The 25,830-nt window shown below is 45.4% G+C and overlaps 12 protein-coding genes across 12 annotated transcripts; 7 read left to right on the forward strand and 5 right to left on the reverse strand.

The window, feature by feature from the left end:
* Positions 1-74: 74 nt before the first annotated feature.
* Positions 75-651, forward strand: VTP01DRAFT_4421 (uncharacterized protein; the record flags this gene model as incomplete). Its single annotated transcript, XM_069383102.1, has 2 exons — positions 75-491; positions 553-651. 2 exons carry the CDS (start codon positions 75-77, stop codon positions 649-651), a joined length of 516 nt encoding a protein of 171 aa, XP_069243836.1.
* A 2,273-nt stretch (positions 652-2,924) lies between these two features.
* Positions 2,925-4,116, forward strand: VTP01DRAFT_4422 (uncharacterized protein; the record flags this gene model as incomplete). The annotated part of the gene is made up of 4 exons (XM_069383103.1): positions 2,925-3,697; positions 3,761-3,894; positions 3,978-3,990; positions 4,050-4,116. The coding sequence occupies 4 exons, from the start codon at positions 2,925-2,927 to the stop codon at positions 4,114-4,116; spliced, it is 987 nt and encodes a 328-aa protein (XP_069243837.1).
* A 308-nt stretch (positions 4,117-4,424) lies between these two features.
* On the reverse strand, positions 4,425-6,756 carry VTP01DRAFT_4423 (uncharacterized protein; the record flags this gene model as incomplete). Its single annotated transcript, XM_069383104.1, has 3 exons — positions 4,425-6,062; positions 6,123-6,601; positions 6,663-6,756. 3 exons carry the CDS (start codon positions 6,754-6,756, stop codon positions 4,425-4,427), a joined length of 2,211 nt encoding a protein of 736 aa, XP_069243838.1.
* A 192-nt stretch (positions 6,757-6,948) lies between these two features.
* Positions 6,949-8,560, forward strand: VTP01DRAFT_4424 (uncharacterized protein; the record flags this gene model as incomplete). Its single annotated transcript, XM_069383105.1, has 7 exons — positions 6,949-7,083; positions 7,329-7,430; positions 7,486-7,628; positions 7,686-7,885; positions 7,940-8,035; positions 8,098-8,182; positions 8,266-8,560. The coding sequence occupies 7 exons, from the start codon at positions 6,949-6,951 to the stop codon at positions 8,558-8,560; spliced, it is 1,056 nt and encodes a 351-aa protein (XP_069243839.1).
* Positions 8,561-8,921: 361 nt separating this feature from the next.
* Positions 8,922-9,502, reverse strand: VTP01DRAFT_4425 (uncharacterized protein; the record flags this gene model as incomplete). The annotated part of the gene is made up of 2 exons (XM_069383106.1): positions 8,922-9,057; positions 9,117-9,502. 2 exons carry the CDS (start codon positions 9,500-9,502, stop codon positions 8,922-8,924), a joined length of 522 nt encoding a protein of 173 aa, XP_069243840.1.
* Positions 9,503-10,261: 759 nt separating this feature from the next.
* On the forward strand, positions 10,262-11,018 carry VTP01DRAFT_4426 (uncharacterized protein; the record flags this gene model as incomplete). Its single annotated transcript, XM_069383107.1, has 4 exons — positions 10,262-10,267; positions 10,327-10,401; positions 10,462-10,820; positions 10,883-11,018. The coding sequence occupies 4 exons, from the start codon at positions 10,262-10,264 to the stop codon at positions 11,016-11,018; spliced, it is 576 nt and encodes a 191-aa protein (XP_069243841.1).
* A 205-nt stretch (positions 11,019-11,223) lies between these two features.
* VTP01DRAFT_4427 (uncharacterized protein) lies at positions 11,224-14,024 on the reverse strand (the record flags this gene model as incomplete). The annotated part of the gene is made up of 6 exons (XM_069383108.1): positions 11,224-11,367; positions 11,432-13,008; positions 13,072-13,209; positions 13,276-13,765; positions 13,833-13,925; positions 13,983-14,024. 6 exons carry the CDS (start codon positions 14,022-14,024, stop codon positions 11,224-11,226), a joined length of 2,484 nt encoding a protein of 827 aa, XP_069243842.1.
* A 1,431-nt stretch (positions 14,025-15,455) lies between these two features.
* On the forward strand, positions 15,456-16,694 carry VTP01DRAFT_4428 (uncharacterized protein; the record flags this gene model as incomplete). The annotated part of the gene is made up of 1 exon (XM_069383109.1): positions 15,456-16,694. The coding sequence occupies one exon, from the start codon at positions 15,456-15,458 to the stop codon at positions 16,692-16,694; it is 1,239 nt and encodes a 412-aa protein (XP_069243843.1).
* A 989-nt stretch (positions 16,695-17,683) lies between these two features.
* On the forward strand, positions 17,684-19,075 carry VTP01DRAFT_4429 (uncharacterized protein; the record flags this gene model as incomplete). The annotated part of the gene is made up of 5 exons (XM_069383110.1): positions 17,684-18,027; positions 18,094-18,371; positions 18,447-18,620; positions 18,681-18,843; positions 18,907-19,075. The coding sequence occupies 5 exons, from the start codon at positions 17,684-17,686 to the stop codon at positions 19,073-19,075; spliced, it is 1,128 nt and encodes a 375-aa protein (XP_069243844.1).
* An 806-nt stretch (positions 19,076-19,881) lies between these two features.
* VTP01DRAFT_4430 (uncharacterized protein) lies at positions 19,882-21,154 on the reverse strand (the record flags this gene model as incomplete). Its single annotated transcript, XM_069383112.1, has 2 exons — positions 19,882-20,090; positions 21,088-21,154. 2 exons carry the CDS (start codon positions 21,152-21,154, stop codon positions 19,882-19,884), a joined length of 276 nt encoding a protein of 91 aa, XP_069243845.1.
* A 1,145-nt stretch (positions 21,155-22,299) lies between these two features.
* On the forward strand, positions 22,300-22,757 carry VTP01DRAFT_4431 (uncharacterized protein; the record flags this gene model as incomplete). Its single annotated transcript, XM_069383113.1, has 3 exons — positions 22,300-22,431; positions 22,500-22,662; positions 22,729-22,757. The coding sequence occupies 3 exons, from the start codon at positions 22,300-22,302 to the stop codon at positions 22,755-22,757; spliced, it is 324 nt and encodes a 107-aa protein (XP_069243846.1).
* Positions 22,758-23,546: 789 nt separating this feature from the next.
* Positions 23,547-24,656, reverse strand: VTP01DRAFT_4432 (uncharacterized protein; the record flags this gene model as incomplete). Its single annotated transcript, XM_069383114.1, has 2 exons — positions 23,547-24,329; positions 24,387-24,656. The coding sequence occupies 2 exons, from the start codon at positions 24,654-24,656 to the stop codon at positions 23,547-23,549; spliced, it is 1,053 nt and encodes a 350-aa protein (XP_069243847.1).
* Between the last annotated feature and the right edge of the window lie 1,174 nt (positions 24,657-25,830).

Genomic DNA, 25,830 nt, shown 5'->3' on the forward strand with positions numbered 1-25,830 from the left:
TTCAAGAGGAAGAGGAGACCATTGCATTGAAACAAAACAAGCTATATCACCTGAACAGAAACTGAAAGGCCAAGATGCCCCTCTACCTTGCTCCAACAATTTATCTGGTGAAGGTTTGGTACAAGAACTCCTCTATGAGATTTGCAAGGACAACGAACTTCGGAATCAAGGGTATTGATCCTGGCCGTGTCACCACCGCAACGATATCTACAAGGAGGATACGGTCTCGATTTGAAGACATCAATCGCTTTGAAGCTTTGCAAGAGGATACTGATCAGATTGCTGATATCGATACTGACGTTGAACGTTGTCCGCAACCAGTAGAACTCAAAACAGGGTTGATCGAAAATGCTACCTTTCGAAAAGTTCATCGAGCGCTACGGGACCAGGGACAAGAAACAAATTTCAAGCAAGCTAGAACCAGGGAATTCCGAGGAAAGTCTTTCTATCAAATGAACCAGAGAAGAAGACCTCAGTCATCCATTTCCTCGGTAACTGGGAACCCGTAAACAGCAGAGTCTAAGGTCATGCATGTAGTGGAAGTCTTAAAAGCTCAGACAAACCTTCAAGGCACCTGAGCCAGACAAATTGTACACCATCGATGAATACAATACAACAAAGACATGCGGATATTGCTTCAAGAGGATCTAGATCCACAAGTATCGTCGGGACGGTAAATTCGTCAAAGTCAAGGCCAAGATGTCTTTCTGGCATAGTACGACATACCACTTGTAGCAGAGACGCTGCCGCAGCTTCCAATATCGCGCTTAGTGGTGTTTCAAGAGCGCTATCAGATGATAACCAACCTCTTCCATGCTTCCGCCGTGGAGGAAGTAAGACATGAGATTCAGTCTCACTCAAAAATTTCAACTTGGTTGCGGCAGAATTAGGCTAGTTACTGACCGTAGCCTCTCGAGAGGAAAAAATTTGGGTTAAGTCAACGTCGGTGCTATAATATTCTGATAGCTAATGGTGGTGCAAATAGCTTAGACCACTTTTTTAACTAGCAGCAGTAAAGAAAACTACAATATCTGTGTCGCAATTCAGCATGAATCAAATCTTCAGAGCTCAGCAAAAATCAGCATGTCAAAATTACAACTTATGTGGATACCATTCCATCGACCACAGAGTCGATGAAGCATATCTTATAAAAACATATATTCTATGTTTAAATCAATTTAAACTAACCATAAAATATATATTTTCAATTTCACGGTGGAGTCTCCTGTCTTCTTAGAAATACAGTTGGCACAAGTCGGTAGCAAAGAAGGTATAGATGTCGAGAGTATAAATTCTTGGATCATCAGCCGATCCTGCGTCGTTTGATATGGCCTTCCCTGGTCCGAATCGCTGCTCGTAAGCGGTGGATGACTGCTTTCATGCTCATGGATTTCGCTTCGCACGTCGGAAACTTAAAAGAAATGGACGGAAGGGCAGGTCGTCAATTTCCGCCTCCAGCAAGATGATTGCAGTTGTTGGTTGGTCGAATGCTGGCTGGGTCGAAGCCGGAGGGGCCGATATCTGGTTGCGTCTAAAGACGCGTCAGAACGAAGTAGCAAGTCGTTCGAATAAGCGGTGGTAGGAAATCTGTTTACTGTAAATAATGTTGGCTGGGACGACGGACTCGCTTGGATTATCAAACCGATAGTTATTTGCGCGGTCCGGAGGAGGTTACTCTTTCCTTGGATGCCAGGTGAAAGGAGTTTTCGGAATGAAGGAAAGTATACAGTTGTGGTGCCAATGGAGCTAAAACGCCCTTACCACCGTCTTTCTTCAGCAATGACGCCCTTGTTGCTGGCTATAAAAGCCTGTCGTCGTACGACCGCTCCCTGATTTTGGATTTTTGCCCGAGCATGGTGCTGCTGTGCCGAAAGTCCACCTTCAGCTTCACATACTGGTAGTCGTGCACATTATTTCGGTGCAGCTATACTTGGAGCGCCTTCAATGACTATCATTTCTGACTTCGTTTTGTTGAACTGTATCGTCCTCATCGATTATATCACGTATGGATTCAACAGTTGGTAGGTAATGTAAAATACAGTATTACTCATAGGAAAGAAAGATGATGAATGAACTAGCTTCCAAAACACACTCATACTTACATCTATACTTTTGCCAAGAATTTGACCCTCTATGGTTAGCATTAAGCATCTCTTAAAGTGCACTGTGATAATTGTAAAGCGTAATAGAATTTTTGCTTTGGCATTAGAGTTGCAAGAAGATGAATTGGCAAAAATCGTATTGACAATTTTGGACTCGCATCATCCCAACCAAGTTACGAATTAGTCGGAATTTTTAAGTCGCACTAGGAGACCAAAAAAAAACCGCAATAGTGAAAGCGTATCACGGTACAACGCTGTCATTGGGGTACAAAAGGTTCGAGAACTCGTTGGGGGGGCGCCCTGACCAAGCTGTCACCGAATTCAATAATTTGTGGTTGTACAAAATTTCTGTTTCCACACAAAGCAGAAAAATGTTACCAAGCAGGCATTTTAACATTTGTAGAACGTGGCTGCTTGCCCTATCGTATTACGGGTAAAAGTAGCCGTTACTATCTGTATGCATTCAATTGATGCCAAATTGGACCCCAATTGAAAGTGGAAACCGTGTATCTGGAACGAGAAAAAAAAACAAGGGAAAAAGGAGAACTGACCCGCATCAAATCTCCAGAATTTGTGTCTCTATCGCCACCAGAATCATATACAGAGAGAGAGTGCGTCGCATGGTGGAACAATAGAATTCTTTTAGCCGTTTTTAATGAAGTGCAGTTGCTTTTTTCAGGCGAATGGTGATACGTGAGTTAAAGTGGAGATTGGAATCAAAGGAACAATAAAAGAGACGAACCCATCCATCCCGGACGCCTTTCCTTACCCACATTATTCTTCAACCCCATCCCATACACTCTATAACCATTGTCTGGTACAATGCATTCTTCTCTTATACTTCCTTTCCTTTTGAGTTTGTTGCTCCTCATTTGCTGTGCAAATGCTGCTGCTGAAACTCACGAGCACGACCGTTCAGAAGACCTGACGGAAATCCATGCCAATTGCTCCAGCATTATTGTACATGCTACAATTGATGCTAATGCTTCGCACGTTGCATTTACCGGTGTTGCAAACAACTCTAACTATGATTGCTTTGCCCCCAATGTCACAAAGCGTGATGTCAGCTTTTTCACGGTGTACTCGAAACGATTAATTAGTTTCAGGGATGTAAACAATGAGATCCAGCGTGGCAAGGTGTGCAATGTCTCTATTCGAGGCTGGGCCCACGCTATCAATGCTACAGACAAGGTCGATTTCAACCTGCCTGTTGTCGACAACCGAACAACCATTGAATGTTTCATGTCCCTCGAAACACCTTCGTCGTCCACTACTCCTACGCCTACAAAGACCATAGAGGCTCATCACCATCACACCACTACTACCACGACGACGACTAGTCACCATCGTGCTACTACAACCCATCACACGACTGAGTCGACTACCACAACGACCACTACCACTACCACTCACCATCGTACGACGCATAAGCCAACCACCACCACCACAACAACCACCAAGAAGGCTAAGCCTACGCACTCGTCGGATGACGACGACGATGATGACGCTAACTGGGTCACCGGTGAAGTCACTTTCTTCACACCCGATAATGGCGCTTGCGAGAACGACAAGGAGACGATGATTGCTGCATTAGGGTATGTTATTGTTTATCCACCAATGTAGCGTGAGAAAGTTTATTTACTTTACCGTGGCAACAGACCGGGTCTCTATGGAAACATGGACTCCGTAAGCAAGTACTGCAACAAGAAGATTGAGATTATCGGCCCCAAGGGTAACTCCATCACGGTTACTGTTGCGGATGCCTGCCCTCCCTGCGACGATGGCCATCTAGGTAAGCAATGATCTGCCTCGTTCACTCATCAGTTGCCTGGATACTAACTTCATGCACCTTTTTTGTTGTTTGTTGCACCACAGACTTATCGCCTGAGTAAGTTAATTGTCGTTCTTCCAACCCTGTACTCGTGATACTAACATGTCTTTTTACAGCGCTTTTGGCAAGCTTGGCGAATATGACATTGGTGTCTTGGATGTCAAATGGCGTTTCCTTGACTAAAAGCAAGAAGAACGATAACTAGTAGTAGTATTAATAATTATCAGAATGCCATTGTATCTTTGCGAACGCTTTGAATACAATGTGTTCGGAATTGGCTCTAAACCAATCGCTGATGAGGGAAGTTTATTCTGCTTGAGGTGCCGTTACTTTCAACTATGTGTTTCATTGTTTTTACTGGGATAACTGCTTCGCTTGTGATTGAAATTTCTAGGTTCTCTCATAGATGAACAGTTGAAAGAAATACTACTACACGTTCTCTCTTTCCTTCTGCTGCTCAGAACCAATACTAATACACCTTTTTATTATTACTAAGGTTGACCATCAAGGAACAATCTGATTCTTTTAACTTGGTTTTGAACATGGGAAGTGCCATCATCTTCTAATATTTCTTTGATTTCTTGTAACGCTGCAACATTTTGGCTGTCCACAAGGGACTCGACAAAAATTTCAATCATCTGAGCTTCTGTGCGGCTGTAGGGTCCTGCCGGAAATGCAAGCGTCTCGTCTTGTCCAATAGGGATGGCTATCCGGCCGGTCTGGATAAAATTGATCGAGGCATATTCTGTGAAAAGCCGCTGAATTTCTGCTGGCGTTCTGTTTTCGAGAGCATACAGTCGAAGACCTTGATACCACACTGGACGTACAAATGCGATATCCTTACTTTTCATCTCGGCCAAGAGCTTATCCGCTTCAGGACGCAATTCTTCTATGGAGACGCAGGCTTTAAGAATGGGTATATAATAATCAAGAGGACGGTTTGGTGGATGAGCGTGCCTTTGCAGTGATCCAATGATCTGCCGCGCAACAGGCGCGTCTTGGGCTGCAACACAGCAATCCAGTATAGAGCAAAGCAAGTTCCATTTCAGCTTGCGCACAGGGATTTCATGCAAAAGCTGTGCTTTGACGGATGTGATGGCAATTTTAGCCTGCTTCTTGTCTAGTGCTGCCATGGTGAAAACACGCTGATAGAGAGCACCGTCGCGTTTAAGGCCAGCTGTTCCCAGAGCATCCCATCGTCGCCAAAATTCTTTCCACTGTCCTGCAGCGCCTAGGCAAGTCAAAACCGTCAAAAACGACTTTCTGTCGTGTGCGACACCCTTTGACAGCATTTCCTTCTCGATATCAAAGAAACGAGGATCCAAGTCTAGTTGCAATTTGTAGTTGTGCAGTGACGATAATCCGTTCGTGAGATCATCGAAAGGATAAAAGCTGTCCTTGTGCGGTATGCAAGCGCGTAGCAACGCTGCATAGTCATGTCGATGCAGTTCCATGTTGCGTGCCTTCATTTCCTCGGTAACTTTCAGTGCATTATCCAATCTGCTGTTTCCTGTGAGCTCCTTCGTGGTCGCGTATCCGTACAGAAGTGTGGAGTATGTAAAGTGGTTTGGTTCTGCTTTCATTTGTGGCATATAATTGTTGACAATATCTTCTGCAAGTTTGATAGATGATGAGGTCGGATTAACGCGATTTGCAGTTGCATAGTAGCTGAGCATGATGTTGCATTGCTGGGTAGTAGGCTGCGACAAGGTTTCGATGGCCGATTTCCACGAAGCATTTAGCTGCTCAAAATCGTATTTCACGAGATGCGGCTGCTTGAAAGCCTGTGCCATATAGATCCGCTCCATGGCGTTCTTGTGTGCGTTCAGCTCTAACGTCGTCAAATCCAAATCGGCTGCATCTCCAGCTGCTTCCAAATACAATGGTGCGTATTTTTTCAACAGGTCAAGGTGTCCTTTGTAGCCTGCTTCCTTGACAACGCTTCTAAGGATTTGTTTCCTATCAAAATTTTCGTTGCTCAAGAGTGGCTGCAATAAATCCTCGGCTTGATCCAATCTATCGCATTTGATGTATGCGAGAACGGCAGCAGACTGAGTTTTGACATCCGGCTCTTTGATCATCTCCAAAGTACTTGAAATACATTTTGGTTTATTCAATATCCCGTACGCCTGTCAAGCAAATGTTAGCCGGTCCGTTTCCACATACAGATAGATGATTACATTGTATACCTTTACAATGAGGCTTTCAATATCAGCGCTTGAACCCTCTCCAAACACTTTCCTCGTAGCCGAGATGATCTGTTCAAGTTCAGTGGGATGCCCTTTGTCCGCTATGACGATCCCAAGCTTCAAGAGTTCAATCCAGAGATCCTCGGTCTTCTTTATCTGATCAAAACTCGGTGGAGGTTTGCAAAAGAATCGGACGACTGTGCGAGCGAGATTGAAATCGTAATCCTCTTTGCGCAGTTGAAATATGACGAGTTGAATTAGTGATGTATGCTCGGAAGTCAATTGGGAGCTTTTTTGGAGTCGGTCGACAACCTCCCACAGCCAACGTAGCTTCCATGAATGGCTTGCGTCCTTGCGAAACCCTTCCGGTGAAAGTATGCTGGGTTTGTTTGTGGAGATACTGTGCGTTTGTGGCTCCTGAGCAGCGGCTACGAACGTTTGCTCTTTCGGCACTTCCGTTGTCGACAGTGCTCTTATTCCTGAAATGTTCCTGAATGTCAAAAATTATTGAAAACTAGCAACGCAGTCTACAGGGCATACCCAATCGTCGAGAAGCATGGCTAGATAGCAGGGACCGACTACCACGGATCTGTGTCCGCAGAAGCATGCGGCCAAGACTCGCCGCTGTCGACATGTCAAACGGGAGTGAGAGGGTTGAAAAGAAAAAATGATAATGGTACCAGCCCGCGGCCCATTCAGTCAGTCGTGACTGACTTGTCGGCACTGGGAGCGGAAGTATACTTGGACAGACTCGCTCGGCGATCCTGGGCCCGCATTGGCCTGTCTTCTTTTTCTTCCTCAGCGCTTTTTGCTTGCTCTGTTCAACATGGTGTATGGTAACGAGAATTGCAAAGCTCTGTACGTTGGAAACCTGGATCCTCGCGTCTCGGAGGAAATGCTACAGCAGATCTTTTCTGTAATTTCGCCCGTCACCAGCGTGAAGATTATACGTGATCGCAACGTAAGTGTATGACTAGGACAGGTCGGACACTATTCTGTGGAAAAGCGCATACTGTGTAAGCCCAGTTTCCTTGATGATAATGATTGGCATCGATTTTTGATGAAGAAGGGGAGACAAGGTGAAATGTATCGTAATTGGTGCGAACGAGAGGGAGATGATCGGCAGGGCGGGAAAAAAAGAATTGGTGTCCCATGATCATCTTGGGCAGATCTACAATAGATACTAACAACGCTGTACCGAGTTAGTACACTCATGGAGGATTCAACTATGGATTTGTCGAATTTAATGACCATCAAGCAGCAGAGCAAGCATTACAGCAAATGGGAGGACGATCGGTGTTTGGACAGGTAGAATCCTAAGCGAGCAACTCGAAAAAAGAACACAATTGACGTTAAATACAAGGAAATACGCGTAAATTGGGCTACACAAGGTGGAACGCATAAAGAGGACACGACACATCATTTTCATATATTTGTCGGTGATTTGAGTCCCGAAGTTTCAGACGAAGTTCTTGCCAATGCATTTACCCCCTTCCGATCCATGTCGTGAGTACGCCGCTCGTTTACATCATCTTTCGAAATTGATATCGAACCGTTTTGCAGAGAAGCACGCGTCATGTGGGACCAAACGACTGGAAAATCTCGAGGATTCGGATTTGTCGCGTTCCGCGAACGCGCGGATGCCGAGCAGGCAATAGCGACAATGAACGGCGAATGGCTAGGATCACGGGCTATTAGATGCAACTGGGCAAACCAGAAAACTCCCGGACACGCCGCCGGAGTAGCCATGAACAATCAATTTCGTACGTATCTTGGCATCTGACTGCAGCGATTGTTGTTGACGGTCTGGAATGTAGTACCACAAGCGGCCATGACATACGAACACATATTTGCACAAACATCACCCTACCACACAACAGTATATATAGGCAATCTGCCGCATGGAACGACACGTACGTAAAAAAAGGGTCGAGAAAAAGTTCATGCGACTTGGCGCTTATATTTCCAACTGCAGAGCACGATCTTGCACCATACTTTCAACAATACGGCTATGTTTCCGACATTCGCATACAAAGTGATCGTGGTTTTGCATTTGTGAAGCAAGTCATCGTTCTCCCTATTCTCTATTTTTTTTCTCTAGCTCTTGGATGCATATGTTTTATTGACACAAATGTGTATATAGGATGGACACGCACGCTAACGCTTCAACAGCGATATTTGCACTTCAAGGTCTACAAATCGGTGGACGACCCGTCAGACTGTCGTGGGGCAAGGACCGGAACAATGCAAACAGTAACAATGCTCAGAATGGTGGCGGAGGTGGCGGCACGTTTGATCCATACGCGTCGTACAATTATGCAGCGTCTGGGTACGCACCTGCGGGAGCACAGAACTGGATGCAGCCAGCGTATGGTGGCGGCAACGGCAGCGCCAACTGGAATCAGCACCAGCAATATTACAACTGGCAAAATTGTTGAACTCTCTTGATATCTTTTATCATCATGAAAAAAAAAAACATGCCAACGAATGCATGTCTATATCCTCCTTTGTCTTTGTTCGTTTCTTGTTTTTCCCGAGCTAGTTCTTCTTTCGATATATTGCTTGCAGTGATCTGCAGGTCGAGAATCATATTCGCGAGAACAATATTTATATGACGAAAATACAAAGTGTTTTTCAGTTGTTTGTTGGATATTAGAAAAATAGGCATTATTGTAGATAAGATGAAAATGGGCAAGTCTGGTCGCCTAAGCTAGGGAACAAGGTAAAGGAGGCTGGGAAATCGTCAAGAGATAGTCAACAGAAATAATATAAAGGAAGAGATCGTGAAAGATGTCAGGTTTACCATCCCTGTTGGAAAGCTAGACCGCCGATAGTCAAGGTAATGCCGTAGAAAGCAGCGCTGTAGACGAAACGGATGAAGCGATGTCTGTATCCAACCTCGGTGAATGCAACCACCACGGTCAAGGCAAAGTAGCTGTAGTAGAATAAGTCAAAACAGAAAAGGATGCAACTGGAGCCAATTGAAGCACTTACATCCAGGCGAGGATCATGACAGCACGCGTAGAGCCGGTACCAAACGTGTTAAGGATCAAGACGCCTAGGAGAAGCAACGTGTTCTCAAACAGGACACGGTGAGCATTTGCTATGCGACCACCGAAACTGCCTTGCGGTTTCCATTTCAGCTTCTTGTCCTTGGTTCCCGCTGCTGCCTCTGCTTCTGGATCTTGCGAAGACGACGACGGCGGCTGGTCTGCCGGCGCAGGCTTGTCCGAGGTATCCTCGGCGAAGACGTGGCGGACAAAATACACGAGGCCCCACAGGACCCAAAGCGAGAAGAACGCAATCCAGGTGGTACGAACGTGGGTTTCCTGGGCAAAGGAGCTCACAGAGAAGCCGGTCTTGGGATTGACAGAGTCCATAGCCGAAAAGAAATGGATTGAAGTGAAAGAAAAAGATAGGATTAGTAAATCCCTACCTTTTTATACGCACCGTCAGCGTGCCCCAACTCGTTGATGTCGTTCCTAGCTCCAACAAACAAACGACAAGTTTGACAGTGCTACGAGTCGTTCGTGACACATGCATGCATACAGCCTGCAAGAAGGACAAGGCAAACGAAAGTATATGGTCATGTGTATGGAAAGTCGTAGTGTGTGTGCAAAACAAAGCGCATTCTTCCTCTTTCTATTTTGGATCCATGCTAATTAGCATGCTCTTCCCGTTGATCGTGGAAATGTGAGGATCCCAGATGCTCTGTCCACACGCAAATTTAAGAACTTAACAGTCAACAGCCTGGTTCTACAAAATAGTGGCCGTTCCATCAACTGACAAAAAAAGAAGCAGGCGTGATGGAAATCCCGGTATGCATCCTTTTTTGCTTGCATTTTGCTGTGGATTAATGGATCACTAAACCGTCAATATCAATCTAAACTTTTCGCTACAGTGCATCGTGACGACAGTTTAGGTTGTGCAAGTCAATACTACAACATTCGATAATTGAGTTTCCATTTCTATTACATAGCTAATGTAAGCGATAAACAACTCTACTAATTGACTGAGTCAAGTTTTCGGCGTCAGCAGCAACGCGCCCAGCGAGTGGTCGGCGTGTGTTACGATAGACTGCCGAGCATTTACACGACAGAGCAGAGCCATCCTTTTCCTACAGCGTTTCGATATAAAACATGGTGGTAGGCACACACGACGCTATGTTGCCAGCAATGCAATTAAACATGCAATCTTGCAAAAGCTTGTGCTCGTCATTGGAGACCTACACATTCCTCACCGGGCCCACGACCTCCCGCTAAAGTTCAAAAAGCTGCTGGTTAGTGAGAGAGATATGTGATCCATATGTATTAATATACTCATCGGGCACATTTGCAAGGTACCCGGCAAAATTCAGCAAATTCTATGTACGGGCAACATTACGAGCAAGGAAACGTACGATTACCTAAAGACGGTCGCAGGTGATATGATCGTAACCAAAGGCGACTTTGATGAGAACCCGAGCTTCCCTCAAGCCAAGATTGTGACGCACGGCAACGTTCGCGTAGGCCTGCTCCACGGCCACCAAGTGATACCCTGGGGAGACGCCGAGTCACTAGATATCACTGCACGTCAAATGGAAGTCGATGTTCTCTTGACGGGACACACGCATAAATTCGAGGCATTCGAAAGCAACGGCAAGTTCTTTATCAATCCTGGAAGTGCGACCGGCGCTTACTCTACAATCTCTACCGAATCGTGAGTGTTATATATTTAGCAAAGAGGAAGATATACAACGACGCTGACTAGATCAAATTAAGCGAGCCGATCCCTTCATTTGTCCTCATGGATATTCAAGGAAGCGTGGTCGTTACATACGTATACAAGCTCATTGACAACGAAGTCAAGGTCGAAAAGCTAGAATATCGAAAAGGCGACACCGGCAAAGTACTGTAAAGTAGTAGTAGAAAACAAATGTACCCTCTATACCGAATGGATGAACAACGTTTCTTTTTAAGAAGAAAAAAAAAGAGTATAAGACTACATTATACATAGGGCAAGGGGGAAATCTTTGGAGGGGGATATGATGATAAAAGATAATAAATGATAAAACAAACGGGGCGTGATGACTTGTTCCTTTTTTGGTTTTGATTTGCTGCTACTATTCTTCTTCTTCCTCTTCTTCCTCTACAATGACTCTAGCGCCAAGGGGCTTCCTGCGCCCTCCATCGTGTATGCTGTAAGATGTGAGTTGCGACCGTGGAGCAGAAAATTCGAATCTACGTGCAGACGATTCGCGGAATGCCTGTTGATTGATTTTCATGTTAGATAATTTTTGCCATTCTAAGAACGGATGCACACACACATACCATTGGCCACGATCGCGTAGGAGTAGGCGCTGGCTGAACCTTGAGTTTCTGCGAGATATCTTCCTCAACACCAGAGACAGAGGAGGCAGGAGAAGAAGCAACCGATTCATCTTCTTCGTCTCCAACGATAGAGCCAGGGGGAGTTGATGATGGCGAGGATTCTCCTGGACTGGTAGGTTTCGGCTCGACTATCGCGGGAGCTGGTTGCGTCGGCGCCGGCATAGGCGTCACCATGCCTGTTGGTCGGTTAGGCTTTACGTGAACCGGCTGCACCTGCTGCGGCTGCTGCGGTGGTTTTTGCTGCTGCTGCTGCTGCTGTTGAGGTTGATCAGTCGTGCTCGTCAGTTTAGAGGAAACGCTCGGTGCGATGGGCGCGGGAGGCGTTCTTGGACGCATAGGCGGAACAGCGGGTAAATTGTTGGCGACCGGCTGCGGCGGCGTTAGAACGATGGGCGGACGAACAGGCCCGTAAGCATTAGCTGCCTTGTAAAAGCCGTTTACAGAAGGCTTGTTGTGCGCTGCAGGAGGTGGTGCTAGAGTAGGCGGCTGCAGTGGCGGTGGAGTTGGAGGAGGAGCAATGGTAGTAGCAGAAGAATTTCGGCCATTCTTTGCTGTCGAGCCACCATCTTGTCTCGCTTCGCTTTGACCCGAACCGAACCATGATTTCACAGAAGTGAACCAGCCTGACTTTTCAGAGTTGCGGCTGCTGCTGCTTTTAACACTGGCGCTGCTGATAGATCGTTGCGGGGAATGTCCTCGCTGTGTTTCTAGAGCAGCGCTAGAAACAGGAGTTTTACTTGCTACTTGCACGTTTGATGTTTTCGGTTGCGACGAGGTGATTTCAGCGTCAGTCTGTATCCCTTTGTCGACAAGCATGCTCGGCAATTTGTTGCTATCGGCTTTCTTACCAATAGATCGCTCATTTTGGCTAAGATTATCCATTAGCATATGCCACAATGTGCCAAGGGCATTGCCAACATCGGACGAGCGCATGTTCTGCACAGTGATTTCATCAAAGCCAGCTGCTGTAAGCGCAGTGTATAATCGCTGCTCGATAGGTGCCATGGCAGCATCGTCTGGATTGCACGTGCGCGATGATGGTAAAGAGGATGGCAACGATGCTCGTACGTGCGTAGGTTGCGGAAAGCGAGGTTGCTTGCTCACTGTGGGCGCTGAAAATCGAGGTGGTCGAGATGCGAAGCGGTTCTTTTCGTGGAATGGATTTATTCTCTGTGAGGTCGCGAAAGGACTACTACGTTCCACGAGATCATTCCATGGCCGGACTGAGTAGTTCTCTGCGGAGAAATACACTGGTCTGGCAAGCGACTTGATGATGCTGCTACGTGGACTGGACATATCCGTCATTGCATCGTATTCATCATCGTCAAAGTCGCGTGCACGGGCTGAGAAAAGCGAATCTGCATCAGAGTACACGGAGTATCGAGCTGAAGAGGCAACGCTTTCGCAGTCATTGTCGATGTTGAACATCTTCATCCAAGGATGCCTTTTGATTTGATCTAGACTTAAGCGATTCTTTGGATCTTTTCGTAAAATTCCGCTGACCAAATCAGTGGCCTCTGTGAAACGCAAATTATGTAAATATACAGAATCGAGTAGCATGGGTTAGTGGAGGATCGTACCTGGAGAGAAATAGGATGGGATCTGATACTCGAGGTTAACGATTTTGCGTTGCATTACAATTTCATTATCATCATCGAAAGGTAGTTCACCAGCTAACAACGTGTACAGGATGACGCCGAGTGACCATACATCCGTTTCTGAGACAAACCAATGATTAGAATATATCGTGTGCAAATGACACCATACATGGTTAAAATAGTTACCTGGCCCGCTGTATCGTTGACGACTGATGACTTCAGGAGCTGAGTATGCCAAACTCCCGCAAAACGTATCCAAAAGTTGCTTGTCGTCCGCGTGGCGTGCAAAACCAAAATCGCCTAACTTAGCGTTGTATTCAACGTCAAGTAGGATATTCTCGAGCTTCAGATCACGGTGGACGATGCCTCTATCGTGGCAATATTTTACAGCGTCGACAAGCTGGCGAAAATAGAACTGGGCACGCTCTTCGGTGAAACGCCCGGATTCCGTAAGAAGATCAAACAGTTCGCCGTTGGGACAATGTTCGAATACGATGTAAATGGCAGATTCTGTCGACAGTATTTCAAAAAGGGTGACGATGTTGGGATGACGAAGTTGACGGTGGTGATGGATTTCACGAGCCATAAGAGGTGCATGCTGTTTGCTGATCTTCTTGATGGCGACCTGGCGTCCGGTGATCTGATGGACACCCAATTTAACTTTACCAAAAGTTCCCTGATATACAATTTAATAAGCAACAACACCCAATTTGTGTATATATTTTTGGGGCCAATGGCAGTACCTCGCCTATCGTCTCCCCTATGGAGTAGCACCCGACAGCGGTCATTTTAGGAGACGACAATTGTTTAAGTAGATCATTGTAGTCTGCAGCCAACTATGCAAAAAGCAGCGTTAGCATCTGAGCATATGCAAGGCCTTGAACACGACTTACCTTTGCTTTCTGGTTATGCGTACTGGAACGAGGGGATATCATTATGAAAGATATAAACTATATAAATGACCAATAGGAGTATAAAATAGAAATTGGGTTGTCGAATGCGTGTAAAAGGAACGGAAAGGGTGGTGGGTGATGACTGGAGAGATGTATAAAAGGGGGAGTTGCGAAACAGAAGAAGGAAAGTAAGCCGTATTAGAAAAGTGTGAAGAGTGAGCGAGCGTGTATGCGTTAGAGAGAAGAAGTCGAATAGAGGGTTGACAAGACGGCTTTATTATCCTGCTTTCGTTTTACTGAGGAGTCATCAATGAAGCCAAGGAATGAATGCGTGATTCCCGTAGGGAAGGGATGAGGGAAAGAATAAGAAAAAAGAGCAAAGGAGAAGAGGGCGAAAGTGGCACAAAAAGGAAAAGCTGTGGTCACCAACCAAAATTGGTTGGAAACGTTGCACCAGGATGTTTCCTTTGCAGCCTATTTTATGTCTTACAGTTTGCAAAAGAGAATGAATTATACAAGCACAGCGTTGTTATCTTGAAGGAAAAATGCTTGCTTACACTTGAAGAAGGTTGCCAATGTGCTTCATATGAAGCCACGTTACGCGATTCTTTGCATCAAGCGATAGCTAGAGTTTTCCAAAGTACTAGCGCCATTCATCTGTCCCCTCCCTCACTCCTTCCCCAAAGGATCTAACGCCTTTCCCGGTTCCTCTCACGAAAGCAATGGTCGCTGGGTCCACCTCGTGCAGACAACATTTATGGAAAGCTTAATTAGACGCATTTTTTGCACGTTATCACATGAATACATTGTTCGAGCTATTGAGCCAAGATCATACTCCCTACTTTAATAAGAATAAAATCAATACAAAGGGCCACCAAGGCAAGCTATTCTAAGTATAATGATGAGAAAGCACGGGCACTTTAAGCAATCAGTTGAAATCTCCACAGACCAGTCGCAAGACTGCATCCAACATAAATGCATTCCTCCAAAAAAAGCGAGCAAGCGATTTTTACAATAACCGCAAATAATGCAGTGCAGGTGCTGCAGCAGCATTTAAACTTCCACAACCCCCGATTTCTTTGTCTTCATGACCAACAATGTAAGCTAGCTCCAAATTACGGTCTTGCTGTTCCCATTCTCTATAGCTCCCGGATAGCCGAGTATCTGAAGAACGAAGGTCCACAGAGCGTTTTGTCTTTTGGGAAAGGGGTCTCCTTTGTATGCGGCGCGTGAAAGATTCATCAAAAGAAGCGCGCGTGATTCTTTTGCGTTTTCGGAGCCAAGATGTGGATCCGTTTTCTTGGATAGCCGAGCTTCACCTCTTCTTTCTCCTTTCTTTAGCTTTTTAGCACCCATACATGGTACGAATCGTAAATAAGTTTTTAACTCCAAAACTGTATGTCTTAACTTTGTGAAAAGGATACTCCACCTCCAGAAGAAGATGATTTGTTGAATATACTTGGAGAGGCGCCCATGCCGTCCATATCGACGCCGGCTTTCATGCCCAGTATCGGCAACACCAGCAGTAGCAGTAGCAGCAACAGCAGCAGCCGCTCTCGACGAAGACACACTGTCGTGGAGAGACCTGATTCGGCCATTGCACTGTTGTCTGAGGATGAAGTTGACGAAAACAATCAACACCTGGAGCCATTCGATCGAATATCCGATATACTGTCAAAGCTGATACGTGAAGCTAACGATGCAGTCAACGGTATCGAGAAAGAAAAGGCACAGCTCCAGAAAGCCAGACTGGCTCGTGCAGCCGCTCTCTCCTCTCGACCATCTCACGCAAACTCATTGCCAACGAGACCTTCGAGATTACCACGGCCGGTCAAGACTCGCTCATTTAACCTTAACAGCACTGCTTCCGACCTTTCCTCTTCTTCTTCGTCCTCCATGCGCCTTTTTTCTCCTTCTCCCACCACCACCACTCGCAGCAACTCTGACCTTTTGCCTCCGCCAACTTTAACTTCTTCATCGTCAGGACGTCCGCTTTCTTGTCCTACCCTTGCGTCCAATAAGAGAATTTTGCATGAACCTCTGCTGGAATCTTTCAAGCGCCTCAATTCATCGATGGCGCTTGTCGATTCGCTGTCGCGAGACTTGGCTAATCAATCATCAGAAACGACAGAAGGCACACATTCGTCTACGTCTTCGTTAAGTCTTTTGTTTCTGGTGCCATTGTTACACATTCCACATGCCTTGATAACAGTGATTTTTGATACCCTGAACTCTTCATCAACGTCGAGGAGCAGCTTCAATCTGTCTGGCATGATTGCATGGGCATGTCTATTCGCGCTAGGCAATCTGATGGTGAATGATGTGGTTTCTAGCAATGGACTTCAACAGCGACGGACATCTTTGCCTGGAGCTTATAACAACAGCAGCAGCAATAGCAACAATCTCGCCGGACGAGAAGTGAAGCAACAGGAGAAAGAAACACAAGGAGAAACCGAAAGACAATCGGATACCAATAGACCAACGACGAATCCTCCAGAGATACAACAGCTGCAGCAGTCGCGATCTACTGCCCGAAAGAAAAGAAATGTGTATCGCCGTTCCACAACTTACAGAAAGAGACAGTCGCACACCAGTCGCGGCCATGCCCGACAGGTTAGCCATACTCAGTTGGCTTCGAATCCCACCGCCGTCAATGCTGCATGTCCGCTGCCGAACGGTGCATTATTAAGACGGCGCAATTCTGTTCCGTAATAGCAATATCAAAGTTGAATCAGCTCCGTCGTCGCATACTGTAATATATTCAGCAGATTCAGCCTACCTCGCGCTAGTAATATGATGAATTAATTGGTAAAATGTGCTTTTGTCAGAGATTGTAACGGGGCATTGGTGAATGAATACAATATTCAGTGGTGGATCTACGCGGCATGGAAAGATGTAATAGTCTCCTCTGTTATGTGATTGCTTACGGTTTGCGTCAAAAAGATGAAAAGTGCACGAACCTACTGCTTTGTCATGGACCCTGATGAGAGATCTAGCAATGCTGCTACCATTGATAGTAGGAACATGGACCTAGAAGGAGGATAGAAACGTCCGACATTTTGCGGTGACACCCGACAACCCAACTGTCACCTTGTCACCTGCACTTCTTTTAGATCAGAATTGATCTAAACGGGAAGATCAAAGCAAAAGATATACACCATGATCGGTCTCGGTGTTACCTGGACCTAATGGAATGATCAATATATAACTAATGATACATGGCCCAGGAACCCCGATGTTCTCGTCCCGTCGCTGTATCTTGGCTTGTGCAACATTGAGAGCTTAGAAATTGTAATAATATAACACCGAATGCCGCGGTTCGTCGTCAGTTGCATAATTTGCATTGCAGTGAAACATTCGCGATCTTCTTCCCAAACCAGGACAAGAAATATGGAGAGACAGCAAAGTAAGGCAAGAAGGCAGTATTCCATATATTTGCATTGCTTTTGGAGACAGAGCTAAGGGAAACTGACCGTGGAAAATGGGCATTTTTTGCATTGTGGTGTAAATGAAAATCTCAAGACCAGTATTACAAGCAAATGTACCTCTTTATTGCCACCCTTCAACGTGCAATCCTTTTGAAATGGCTGGCGGAGAAAAGGATAATAACCCTCGGAGATTTGGATCTGGACCCAAAGGTACTTAAAGGGACGCGTCGTCGAGCTGTCAAACTTCATCAACCCATCCCCATTCCATCGAAAATGCGCTTCGTCTCTGCTGCCCTTGCCATTCTTTTCGCTGCCTCTCCTGCCTTCGCTGCCACCTGCACTGTCTCCACCAGCGGCGACGCTGCTGAAGCTATTGAATCCGCTTTCAAGCAGTGTGCTTCCGGCGGTACTGTCGTCTTCACCAAAGGTGCCACCTACAACATGAAGTCTGTCGTCTCCGTCACCGATGTCAAGAACGTCAAGGTCCAGTTCGAAGGCACCGTAAATCTTCCTGCCTACAACGAAGACTTTGAAGATGAGAAGGCCTTCTTCTATATCGAAGGTGACAACATCACCTGGAAGGGCTCCGGTGTCTTTAACGGCAACGGTCAAGGCTGGTAAGTGCTGCAAAAGGAGGAATTTCCTGTAAAAAGATATGATTCTCACATATCAATCAATTCCAGGTATAATGCCCAAAACCGCAACGCTCCTCCCTTATTCAAGCCCAAGGTCTCCAACTCTTACTTTGGTGGCTTCAGCATCAAGAACGCTCCTCGTTCGCATTTTAGCGTCAACGGCTGTGAGAACGTTGTCTTCGAGCACCTCACCCTCAACACTGTCTCCAGCAACTCCAAGTACCCTGCCAAGAACACCGATGCCTTTGATGTCTCTGACTCTACCGGCATTGTTATCCAGTCTTCCAGCATTACTAACGGTGACGACTGCATTGCTGTTAACCATGGTGAGTAACTGATAAATGCTATACCCTGTTACAGTTTTGCACTCTGACTAAAACTTTGATTCTTCCGTTTGAGAGGTGCCCAGAACCTCACCGTCACTAACCTTGACTGTACCGGAAGTCATGGTTTCAGTGTCGGTTCTCTCGGCAAGAAGGGAAACACCGAGAGCGTCTCTGACCTCAAGTTCATCAGCAACGCTTGCCATGACTGCCAGAACGGTGTCAGAATCAAGACCTGGCCCGGCGGCAAAGGTAACGTGCTAAAATGTATTTCATCATCACCAGGGCGTTGGTATTGATTTTTCTGCCTAGGCTCTGTCACCGGTGTCACCTTCGACGATATCTATCTCGACAATGTCGAAAACCCCATTATTGTCACTACTCACTACTGTGATAACCAACAAATGAGCTACTGTAACGGTGCAGACTCGTCCTCTTTGAGCATCCACGATGTCACCATCAACAACATCTACGGGTAAGCATGAATGCAATGTTACCATGTGCTGTAATAAGTATTCTCATACTATCTTGATGCTAGTACCGAGGCTGACAATGTCAAGCACCCCGTCCTCAGCATCAACTGCTCCACTGATACCCCTTGCTATGATTTCAAGGTCACCAATGTCAACATTACTCCTGGCGACAAGGCCACTGACAATGTCTGCGAGAACCTCAAGGAAGCTAGCTCCATCTCGTACTGCAAATAAGCTTCTTCAATAAAAAAGATATTTATGCATTGACGGTGCAGTACACTGACCAATTTATACAACACATATCTGCAAACAATCGATTGGTGTAATTTGAGCAAAGTGCATATGAATTCAGACTTTATGGGTGAAGCATCTGAGTCTCTCATCGATGACTGTATCATTATGCACGAAATACCTTGTATTCCAAATTTATCACGGATTCAAATCTAAGGCGAGGTAAATACCAATTCCCTTCCTTGCTGCATAAATCAATCGACAACGTGCAGCATGGGAGGAAGATTTTCAGGAGTGATCCAGGAGTCCTACTTCGATTCCAAATCGAGGTTTCGAGTTGTCTCAAAGGTATCCTTTAGGAACTACTACGCGCATTCTTTATGTAATATGAGTGAAGGACGATCCTTAATAAGCGTGAACTAAGTCAAAAGATACGTGCGAAAGAATCCTTGCATTTATCTAGGCTGCGCTAACGATGAAGATGCTACCAAGTGATATGTGCGGAACAGACGAAACGGGCAACTATAATGATCTTAAAATACCTACATTGCATCAGCGCCGGTTCAGCACGTAAGTCTATCATATGAATCGATTTTCACGAGCTAAGCTTCGCATTCCTCTGCGAAGTGAGGGATTTAGTGTGGTATTTACGCAGCTCTTGTATCCATCCGGTTTCACTATTGAGAAATATAAGGATAAAAGAAATAGAGAAATAACAAGTCAACAGTGTATTCCCTCAAGCGCCACTCTCCATAAATCAAAGTTCGGCATTGCTATGCTTGCAGCAGCGAAACGGATTCAAGTAAGTTTCACCACATACGCCTTATGTAGGTGTTTGCGAGAGCCTGTCTGGATAAACCACCGGATAATGGAAAACCACACGAGTCTGTATACACCGGTGTAACGGCCGATTCATACTTTTCAAGACCTGTGAAAATGGCTTCAAAGATAAACACGCTCTGATGAACAAGCTCCTGTAGGAACATCGAATGCTTCATATCGCTGCTTCTAAATCGGGCTATACACGATGCAGCAATCAATCATGCGAAACAAGTTTTGTTCTTTGATGCCTATAAATACGCAAGCCCCTGCTCTTTCTTTTGCTTTATTTCTTGCTCTTGTTTCTTTACAAAAAAGCGATAAATAGAAAATGATAAATGGTAAGCTAGAGTATCGCGTCCTTTTAAGATGCAAGCGACTGACTGCTTGATGCAGAATGAAGCATGTCTGTAACCACGTTTCCGTTGCCTTCTTTGCTTATCAAGTCGAGCTTTGCTTCCATCATGGTCTGCGACATCTACAAGCAACTCCATGATTCTCTTTTGCAAACTTGCCTTCGCCTCTGTTGCGTATGAACAATGTCTCCACCCATTTATCCATTTTTGATACAAGAACAATGGTCTGTCTTGGCAGTGATGCCAGTGCAAGTCCTCCTTACAGAGTGTCAGGATCTTTGCAGCCACCCGAATTGGTCCTATCTGTGATGCATTTTGAAGGGCAATGCCTCGGAAGGTCTTTACGCGGACGGTCGTACGCACGCGCACACACACACTGCTTGGATCCGCCTCACTTCCGCAGCGACCAAGGCGGCCACAGGACCTTGCCTTTGGATTCTCCCCGCCAAAATCCAAGGGCAAGAGAAAGGCCAAGGCCACCAAAAACATTAACAACAACAACAAATAATTCTGTTCCTTTTTATACCCCTGCCTGTCCTTAAAAATAACCCACATTCATTTGATAACTATGTTATGTTTTTCTTAATTTCATTTATGTATTTTTTTTCCAAATATCATTTGTATTTTATCAACAACATTGTACAAAGTAACGTTAAAATAGCTGCCTTGCACTTGCGAATTCGCTCAGACCCATCCCTCTATTTTCACCATATCCCGCATACCATGCTTCATACTCGTAAATATTCAATTTATTTATGTGCTTTTTTAGTATTATTTGTACTTTTAATAACAACCCTGTATTTACAATGAAATTTCAAAAATAGTCGTCTTTCTACGTACCTTCAGAACTCGGCTGTCCAGCACTGACTGTAGCAATCTCTGTAATAATAACGGTGCGGGAAGGCATGAGGCCGATACCATTGTTGTGATATAGTCAGCTTGTGTCTATAATAAAAAGATGCAACGTACAGTTGTAGATTATGTAGAAGGTTCCTCTTTGTGATTGCCCTTGGCTAGCGCATTGCCTCCAACGCGATAACTAGCTACACTGCAGGCGCATCTTGAGATAATAATCTGCATTGGGGCTTACATACATAGTACGAGGTACCAAAGAAAGTATGTTATCTTCCTTGCTACAGGCAATGCTGTAGAGCTAGCTCCTAACAATTGCATAGTATCTATTTCATAGCAGCCGTATTCTTGTAGAAAGGCATACTGTATGAAGCAGGATAATATCTCTTCTCCACCTGTATCGAACATGAGTTTAGCTAGTTTGTCAGCCTTTCGCATTCTCTATAGCTTTTTCCAATAATTACAGTCTGGTTCGCCTTACAGAATGTATCATATTGATGTTTCAATAGATATTTATCACAAACTCATCTGCCGACAACAGGTCACGTGCACATAAGGCGGCACAGACTAGACTGATTAGGGCGCACCGCTGCCAAAAACCGCTTTAGAGACTGCATACTTCCATTAAAATGCCCATATGAAGGGGCGCGCATAGTAATTTAAAAATGTATACATAAATGTTACCAATGGATGAAGGAAATTACATACAACTTGGAAAATGCGATCATGTCCTTGGTTTGATAGCTTCAGGGGTGTAGCATAAGCCAAACAGAATCTAGAGCTATGTAACGATTACCGGAGAGCAACGACAAGAGGAGAGAGCAAATGTTCGGCATGCAGAGTGTGATAACGAATTGGCATATGAGCATAATATTGCTCTTCTACCTTAATAGACTTGCCCGTAACCTGTCTTTTAGATGGAGAACTTTGTACTGATATTGCAAAAGATGCTTGTGATAAGCAATGAGATAGACTTTGGCGTAAAATAAGATGGTATAGTGTTTGGTGCAGTTTCTTCATCCAGGGACTCAATAGTATCACATCGGCGATGACTGACTAGTACCAACTACAGTGTGTGCAATTTCTCAAGCATCGTACTCGGGTCGACTTTCAGCTGACGTCACAGCGACACCGACCCTTACTGACTCGCAATTTTTTTTGCCGGCCATCTTCCCCAACTTTACAGTCGTAAACAGTACGATGAACGCCATGAGCACTGTTTTCCGTCGTGCCTACAGCACCAAGACCCTCATTCCCCCCAATATTGCTGCTGCTACCAAGGTCTCCGGCGGTAAGGACGCTCAAATTGCCAACCTCGTCAGCTTCTACAAGGTATAATATACAAAAGATCATGGCACCCCTTAATTTCGAGCCGCGAATACCAACCTTTTGCATTGTAGCGCTTGCCCAAGGGCACCGTCGAGCCTGCCAAGCCCTCTGGCCTTTGGGGCCGCTACAAGGCTCGCTACATTGACGGCGAGAATGCTTCCATTACTCCTTTGCTCCACCTCGTCTTTGGTGTCTTTGTCATTGGTTACAGCATCGACTACCACTTCCACTTGAGTACGTGTCAGCAAAAAGCAAAAACAGTTTAATATATAGACTAACGCGGTATTTGCATTGTCACAGAGCACCACAAGAACGTCGAACACCACTAGATATCTCGTTGAAAATAAACGCACAGAGTCTGGAGATGCAGATGACGTTTGTTGTACAGTACAGTACATAATTGTGTTCGGGTTTGCTCCTTGTCTCTTGATTGGATCCAAGCATGAAAGATTGCTGGAAACGCGACCGTTTGCGCGACTGGAGACTATATGGGAAAGGGAGAATGACAAAGATCGAAGTAGAATGTACAGCGGACCACTTGCGTGCAGAAAGGGATGTCTCAATGGTCTATGCAGAATGTTAAGATGGTCAGAAATGCTGTTCCAAGCAAACATACACATTGATATCGAGAAACTGTTGTGAGCAAATACGCAGCTTCCATAAAAAACCATCAGGACTCTTCGTGCTCTTTTATGCTATTGCTTGTTTACAGCCAAAGCAAATCAAACTTCAAATGATGGACCAAACAGTGGCAATAGATATCTAGTTTTTTGGAATTTACGTTGACAAGCACGGCATGCTTCCTCACTGCAAGTTCTGAAACCAACGTTGCTTATAAGCACGTAAAACTCGCTTGTCACAGACAAGTGCAGTAGAGTTAACAGCAGCTTTTTAGAATATGCAATCACATTGATGTTGATAGATACTACGTGCTTAATTTCTTCATAGTTTAAGTTCCTAGAAGCCAGCAGATGTTTTGACGTTATATTATACAATGTTGATAAAATACAAACGAAATTGAAAACAAATACATAAATGGAATCAAAGAAAAACATAACATAAAGTCAAATGAAAGGAGGTATTCTGAAGGACAGGAAGGGGTATAAAAAGGAACGGAATTACTTGTTATTGTCGTTGTTGTTGTTGTTGACGTTTTTCGTGGCCTTGGCCTTTCCCTTGCCCTTGGGTTTAGGGGGGGAAAAGCCGAAAGGGAGGTCGCGCGGCCGCTGGGGAAGTGAGGCGGACGATGATGAGGACGAGGATGATGAGGAGGATGCGGTGGGGCGAGGGCGAGGGCGTGTGGAGGAACTGGCGGTTGAATGAGTGGAAGGGAACACTAGGCCGGTGTCTGCAAGTAAACGAGCGTAGTCGGGGCGACCAGAGTTTTGTTTCTTCTTAGGAGGGACATTTGGGTGATAGCTGTCGTTAAGTTGTATGGTTGCGAGTGGCCGTCTGATTGGGAGGACGATAACATTGGGAACGGCGGGCCTCTTCTTGCCGGAGCTTGGTGGTCGGTTTTCCTTGTCAGCCTCTTCTTCCTCCTTTGAATCCCTCTTGTCCTTGGAGGCTGGATTGGCATTATTATCGTGATAGATGTTGTTCCAGGAAAAAGAACGATTGAGGTGACTGTCATCCTCGATACTTGCTAGCGAGTCAATACTTCGCATACGTTGTTTTCCTTTGACATCGCTGCTTTTGCGAGTATTTGGGCTTGAGGTCGCATTTGTTGCGCCGATTTGCAGAGGCGGGACTTCGAGTTTATGCTCCTCGTCAAAGAGAGCGTCAATATCGACCGACTGCGAAGGTATGGAGGAAGGGGAATAACTGCCAGCGGCTGAATGGTCATCATCTGACGACTCATCAGAGTGGAATACAGTTGGCTGGCTGTCGGCGCCCTTTTTCTACAGAGAAGCATTAGCAACAATTGAAGTATAGCATGATAAACATTCAATACTTACCGGTACTTCACGGTCAATAGAGATCTTGCTATCGTCCATTGATAGGACCATAGAAAGGTTAGGATGGGGAGTTTCCTCTTCTGGTATCTCGGGGAGCTCCAGGCCACTGGTGTAAACCCGAGTGTAAACTCGTGGAGCCGAGCTGCCGCTCTGCGAGCGCAAGCCCATAGAAGCTATTTGCTGCCGGCAAGCAGAAGTCCTCGGGGTTTCGTCCATTTGTTCAGTAGGAGTCTTCGGCGGCGTGTCTTGAGCAAAAACGTCTTTCTTCATGGAGACGGTCAGAAAGAGTAAAAAAAGGTGAAAGAAAACGGGAAGAAAAAGAAAGGACTCTTTTCGCGTTGCTCCCCAGGAAGATCATTGGATCTTCCAATCAAAATGCGCATAATCTGTGTCACGTTCCCCGGATTTGGAAATACGTACAGACGCGGTCGCGTGCTCACGCGCTAGTTTTTTCGCGGCACGCGTTTTTTTTCCTTTCTTTTTTACGACGCGCGGACTCTCCCACGGGCTCTCCAGGCACACTGATGCTCACAGTTGTAGCAACTTGCAAACTTTAGCAGGATCTTTTTATTCCTCTTTAAGGAGAAGATGAATGAAATGTACAGAGCTAATCATCATGTATGGTTACGCCTAGTTACATGCCTTTTTGCTTGGCGACGGCTTTTGGCTGCCACGGGAGGTGTTGCGAAGAAGAAGAAGAAAGCTGAGTTGCGCCTCTTTGTGAAAAGTTTTTAAATGTTGCAGCATCGGTAATATCGTTTATCCAGATGCGTCTGAAAGGATACAACGTGGTGGTACAAAATGGATCCACGCAACCCAGAGTTCGATGGTGTCTGTCTTCGTAAGGACGTGTATGGAAGGAAAACTATCTATAGTTGAACGTTAGACTCGGATGTTGCGCAATAAAAATACTTCCTCGTAACAAGCTATCTTGGTCGATTTGGTTGCTCTGAGAGCCCAATAAAGACGCAAAGAGTGGTACGTCGAAGAACGGGTTCAACGAGCTTCATTTACCACTCAAAAGAGACGTGTCAACCCCAGCGTTCTTTGGTCACATCGACACGAGCAAGCCAGCAAGAAGTCGTTGGTATGGTCTGAATTATCCGCCGATGATCTCTAATAGCTGATCACGACGACCCGGACAAACGGAGCTAAATATGTTGTAAGCATTAACTCACGTTACATTATGCGTCAATCTGAGTCGAATATGATGAGTGTAAATTCAGATGAGGTTCTCTGGTGAGTACAGTTGATAGCACTGTTGTGGAGGAATGCGGATACAGAAAGACGGTTCTTCAATCTGAAATCGTTATCAGCCAAAAACTCTAAAGCTCTTTGGCAGCATGCTATTTCCCACGAATTGATTCCAGTGACCCGGAGCTTGTATATATTCGATTGGACTTTACGAACTCGTTATTTGTATGCATATATCGAAAGGATAGAG

The sequence above is a fragment of the Rhizomucor pusillus genome (assembly GCF_041956525.1).
Source record: "Rhizomucor pusillus strain CBS 183.67 unplaced genomic scaffold VTP01scaffold_2, whole genome shotgun sequence".
Taxonomy (NCBI): domain Eukaryota; kingdom Fungi; phylum Mucoromycota; class Mucoromycetes; order Mucorales; family Lichtheimiaceae; genus Rhizomucor; species Rhizomucor pusillus.